The 6,000-nt window shown below is 41.2% G+C and overlaps 1 protein-coding gene across 1 annotated transcript in view; it reads left to right on the plus strand.

Moving 5' to 3' along the window:
• TRPM6 (transient receptor potential cation channel subfamily M member 6) overlaps window positions 1–4,009 on the plus strand; it is a 79,090-nt gene extending 75,081 nt beyond the window's left edge. Inside the window, exons 37-38 of the mRNA XM_034073090.1 lie at window positions 2,814–2,920; window positions 3,816–4,009. Coding sequence (XP_033928981.1) covers window positions 2,814–2,920; window positions 3,816–3,934 — 226 coding nt within the window. The 3' untranslated portion in view covers window positions 3,935–4,009. The remainder of the gene's footprint in view (window positions 1–2,813; window positions 2,921–3,815) is intronic.
• The last annotated feature ends 1,991 nt before the right edge of the window (window positions 4,010–6,000 follow it).

Genomic DNA, 6,000 nt, shown 5'->3' on the forward strand with positions numbered 1-6,000 from the left:
AACATTTTTGTAGGATTAGAAGGAACCTGAAATGTTCACCTGGTTCTTCTGCATCAGGTCATTCCCGGCTTTATAGGTCTTGTACAGACAAATCTTAAAATTTTCCAAGGATGACCTTAAAAACTTCCCAGATCTGTTACTACTATCTGAAACACTTTTCCTGGTTTCTGTCTTGAAACATTTCTTTCTGGTCCTGTCTACTGTCAACAGATAAAAAAATATTACAGAAAGCTCAAAGTTAGTCACCGTCTGCTTCCTCAATTTATTTGGGTTTGGGGTTTTATTGTGTTTTTGTTGTTGTTTGGGTTTTATTTGCTTGTTTGTTTCTTTTTTTTGTTTTTTTTTTTTTGTTTCTTTGTTTTGTTTTGTATTTTGTTTTCCTTTTTAGGCTATTCCCTAATCTTCATGTGTGCCATGATTTCTAGTCTGCTGGTCATTCTTGTTATTTTTACCAATTTACACTCATATTTCTTGAAATAATTTTCCAAATTTAAATGCAGTATTCCTCTTGAATCATTGCCAGTGCTAGATAGAGAGGGAAGATTAGTTCATATATGTTGCAGACAGTATTCCTGTTCACCTCACACAAGCATGAAAAAATTATGTCTGTCTTGTGCTATTTGCTGCACTTTACATGGAATAAAAGATCAGATGAAGTATCAGAGTGGTTTTGTAGTCTTGGAGTTAGTGAAGTCCTCTCAATTTCCTCTGCCTGCCGAAGCAAATAATTATGTTATATTCTTACTGGCATTTTACCAGATTATACCAATGGTTAGAAATGATTATATAGCATAGAATCATAGAACCATAGAATAGTTAGGGTTGGAAAGGACCTTAAGATCATCTAGTTCCAACCCCCCTGCTATGGGCAGGAACACCTCACACTAAACCATATCACCCAAGGCTTCGTCCAACGTGGCCTTGAACACTGCCAGGGGTGGAGCATTCACAACCTCCCTGGGCAACCCATTCCAGTACCTCACCACCCTAACAGCAAAGAATTTCTTCCTTATATAAAATCTAAACATCCCCTGTTTAAGTTTTAACCCATTACCCCTTGTCCTGTCAATACAGTCCCTAATGAATAGTCCATCCCCAGCATCCTTGTAGGCCCCCTTCAGATACTGGAAGGCTGCTATGAGGTCTCCACGCAGCCTTCTCTTCTCCAGGCTGAACAGCCCCAACTTTCTCAGCCTGTCTTCATATGGGAGGTGCTCCAGTCCCCTGATCATCCTCATGGCCCTCCTCTGGACTTGTTCTAACAGTTCCATGTCCTTTTTATGTTGAGGACACTAGAACTGCACACAACACTCCAAGTGTGGTCTCACAAGAGCAGAGTAGAGGGGCAAGATCATCTCTTTTGACCTGCTGGTCACGCTTCCTTTGATGCAGCCCAGGATACAGTTGGCTTTCTGGGCTGCAACCGTACACTGAAGCTGGCTCATGTTCATTTTCTCATCCACCAACACCCCCAAGCCCTTCTTCGCAGGGCTGCTCTGAATTTCTCTTTTGTCCAACCTGTAGCTGTGTCTGGGATTGCTCCCACCCAGGTGCAGGACCTTGCACTTGTCATGGTTGTCATTTATGATGTCATTTAAAGTGTGTATATGGCACTTAAATAATATTTCACTTCTTGCATCATTTGATGTACTAATTTGTCGTAAAGGCTGATTGGACAAGTCCTTCAGATGATCCAGGAGACAGTCTTTAGTATCTTTCAGAAATTATAGAGATACCAAGCCTTCTACAGTAGTTTTGGCTAATCATTGCTTTTTTCCTGTGTGAAAGGGGACAGTGTTATATTTCAAAACTGCTTTCTTTAGAGAGAATATATTTTTCTCATGTGGACTAGATAGATTTACGAGAGTTAAAATCTTTTTCTGTAGCTTTTCAGAGCTGTAATTGATTTCACATTTTAAACTGTGTTGTTTACACTCTGTATATCATTAAAATACTAGCATTCATAACGTTTCTTTGGAAATGTTTCTTGTGTGCTGTGTTCTGTGATGTCAGTTAAATTCTTGAGAATAATGGTTGAGCAGTATTAAAATTAATGAACACCGATCTTTCAAGAATTTGTTTTAACAAGAATCTGTTATAATTATGTGGTACTTCTAATACATGTGTGTGCATAGCTTGCTTCTGTTTGTGATTATGGCAGCTGCACTCAGAATATGCAATATACTTCCAGAAATGGATCCTCTAGTAATGCTGATAGTAATGAATTGGCCAGAGTGCAGACACATGGAAACAAGTATAGGAAGAAGCCAATAAATTTTAAAGCTTTGCTTGTCAGCAGCATAACTGTGTTTTTTTCTGTAGTGCATATTGATGTGACCAGGGCTCTGCTTGCTTTTGGCTTTCTGTTCTTAAATAAGGTAATAGCATGTCACTGCAAGCTCTGGTTTGTTCCCAGATACCTACCATCAAAACTGGGACCAAACCATTTGCTTGATGAGACTCTGCAACAGAGTGAGAGTCTAGCATATGTTGTCTAAATGTCTCTGTACCCAAATTTCCTTTGAGCATTTCTGTAAGAATTGCTCGGTCTGTTCTGTCTCCCTTTAGAGCCTATCTCAGATGCAGCAGGAGGAAAAAGTGGTGTGGGGTATATGTAGGCTAATACCTTACCAGAACTGGCAGTTTTCTTGTCCTGGAGCTAAGAACTTGTGATGTGGATGTACTAAGCTTTGATTGTCTCTATGCAAAGAGCTAATTTATCTCTGATTTAAAAACTAGAAAACATTATAATCTCTCTCCCCTGTAGTTGCTTTATTTTGAGCTCATTATTTATTTAATGATTTTCCTTTTAGATCTGGAAAGATGGTATTTGGACCGGCAAACCTAGGAGAAGGTGCAATAAGAAACTTCATCACAAAGCATCGTTGTAACTCTTGCTGCAGGAGGCTCAAACTTCCTGGTATGCAAAGTAAAGATTTTGAATCTATGTATACTTTTTAAGTGCAAGGAAGTAAAGGCCTGAGCATGCTATAAGCACAAGAACCAAAATTCTATTGAGCTGAAAGATTATAGCAGGCACACTATCTATTTGCAAGGGTGGATATGAGCATATTGCTCTTCTGCCCAGCAGCTGTATAAGGGTTGGAGCTGATCAATCTGATGTTAGCATTCAGCCCAAAAACTTTTACTCACTGAATTGTTTGCTTTTCAAAATGGCAGCTCATTTTTTCAGTCATCACTACAGGTAACATCAGCAATAATTTTAGAATGAGAAAGAGTAACAAACCAAAAATCGGCAATGAATTAGCTGAGGGAAAACTCACTGAAGGTTTCCTGGCCATAGGGTAGGATCCTATACAATGCAGCCTTTCCTTCTGCTTAGTAGGATTGCCTATTTGTGTTAGATTTGGTAGAATATGCTTATGTTTGATACAGGGCAGATTTTAAAAGACACAAAACCAAAATACATTGCCATGCTGGATGAATTTCCACCCACCTACTTTTTGGAAAGTGGTTTCTCTTTAGTGCCTACATGGAGGAGTAATTGCTGTTTGATTCTGAAACAGAAACTGTAATGTTACTGGTTTTTATTATTTGTGTTTGTGGCAGCTAGAGGTAATAGAAAGATCAGCTGAATTAATAGAGTCAGGGCAAGTTCTTTCATATCAGCTCACACCATTTTGGGTTCCACAGGGCTCTTATTCCCCTGTCTCTGGTTTGCACTGCTGCAGATTTTCTTTCTTCTAGAAGCACCTAACAGACTACCATTGTCATCAGGTTGGATGCTGCGTGGGGTGTACATGCTTTTCAAACATTTATTTTGCTGCATCATTTTATTTATTTTCTTGCCATAGATTTGAGAAGTGACTGCACACTGGAAGGGGTCAGTCCAGCCTTGGAAACAGAAATGGAGACAAGCACCAGAGGAGCTGATGATGCAGATGAGCCTTTGGAGTATGATACGCGGCTGTAAAGCAGTGGTTGTGAGGAGAGCCCATGTGCTTGCATTTACCTGCTTATCACTGCCATGGGTCAGTCCGGAAGAACAAAGTGCAGGTGTCTGAGTGCAGCATCTGTCAGTGGGTTTTTTTGTGTGTTTTTTTTTTTTTTTTGTGGATTTTTAAGTGTGAATTATGATTCCAAGTGGTGCTTTCTTAGGAAAATGACTGTGACAAGCATATTTCCAAGGAGGAATGATGTTTCTCCTCTTTAGTAAATAACTGAATGTATACACATGTACAAATCATTACTTTTCAGAGGCAGACCCCACTCCACCCCATGTTCACTTTTCTTGGGCATAGGATGCGCTCCAGGAAATTGCAGAAATATTACTTTATATTGTTGACTTTGATGCAGAGACAAGGCAAGAATATATGGGTAATGGATTAGTGTCTTAAACAGTAGTCACTGATACAGCAGGCAGTCTGAAAAATTTTGTGGAAGCTTCAGCTTGAATTCTTTTCACATACCAAGTTGAACAATAAAGGATTAGGTAATTAGACCCACAAGCATCATTGACCTCATTTTGAGTTCATGAAATTGATAAACGTATGTTCTTTAACACCAACATGAAAAATAACCTTGAATGTGATCAACTTTTAATCAGGACCAGCCTTTCTTTATAATATTTTAGCTTCAACATGTTTTAAAGTTGTAATTGGCAACAAGGATTTTAGAAGTCACAAAGAATAATATATTCTATTTGGTTTGTAACTTCTTGTTGTCAGTGTCTGGCTGTATGTAGGACCTTAATTTAACAGTGGTGCAGTTATATCTATGCTTTTGCAGCATCTGCGTCTGTTTCTGTTGGTGTTATCTGATTTCACAGAATCACAGAATCCCAAGGGTTGGAAGGGACCTCGAAAGATCATCTAGTCCAACCCCCCTGCAAGAGCAGGGTAACCTAGAGTATATCACACAGGAACTTGTCCAGGTGGGCCTTGAATATCTCCAACGTAGGAGACTCCACAACCTCCCTGGGCAACCTGTTCCAGTGCTCTGTCACTCTCACAGTAAAGAAGTTCTTCCTGATGTTAACGTGGAACCTGCTCTGCTCCAGTTTACACCCATTCTCCCTTGTCCTACCACTGGATATCACTGAAAAAAGCCTAGTTCCATCATCCTGACACCCACCCTTTACATATTTGTAAACACTGATGAGCTCACCCCTCAGTCTCCTCTTCTCCAAGCTAAAGAGACCCAGCTCCCTCAGCCTCTCCTCATAAGGGAGATGTTCCACTCCCTTCATCACCTTTGTGGCTCTGCGCTGGACTCTTTCAAGCAATTCCCTGTCCTTCTTGAACTGAGGGGCCCAGAACTGGATGCAATATTCCATATGTGGCCTCACCAAGGCAGAGTAGAGGGGGAGGAGAACCTCTCTTTTCCTACTAACCACACCCTTTCTAATGCACCCTAGGATGCCTTTTTGCCTTCTTGGCCACAAGGGCACATTGCTGGCTCATGGTCATCCTCCTATCCACCAGGACCCCCAGGTCCCTTTCCCCTTCACTTCTTTCCAGCAGGTCAACCCCCAGCCTGTACTGGTACATGGGGTTGTTCTTCCCCAAATGCAAGACTCTACACTTGCCCTTGTTGAATTTCATCAAGTTTCTCCCTGCCCAACTCTCCAGCCTGTCCAGGTCTCGCTGAATGGCAACACAGCCTTCTGGTGTGTCAGCCACTCCTCCCAGTTTAGTGTCATGAGCGAACTTGCTGAGGGCACATTCAGTTCCCTCATCCAGGTCGTTGATGAAAATATTGAACAGCACTGGTCCCAGCACCGACCCCTGAGGGACTCCACTGGTCACAGACCTCCAGCTAGATTCTGTGCCATTGACCACAACTCTCTGCCTTCTTCCTTTCAACCAGTTCTTGATCCACCTCACTACCTGATTGTCAAGCCCACACTTCCTTAGCTTATCTATGAGAATGCTGTGGGAGACAGTATCAAATGCCTTACTGAAATCAAGAAAAACCACATCTACTGCTCTACCATCATCCCTCCACCTAGTCACTTCCTCATAGAAGGCTATAAGGTTG

The sequence above is a fragment of the Melopsittacus undulatus genome, chromosome Z (genome assembly GCF_012275295.1).
Source record: "Melopsittacus undulatus isolate bMelUnd1 chromosome Z, bMelUnd1.mat.Z, whole genome shotgun sequence".
Taxonomy (NCBI): domain Eukaryota; kingdom Metazoa; phylum Chordata; class Aves; order Psittaciformes; family Psittaculidae; genus Melopsittacus; species Melopsittacus undulatus.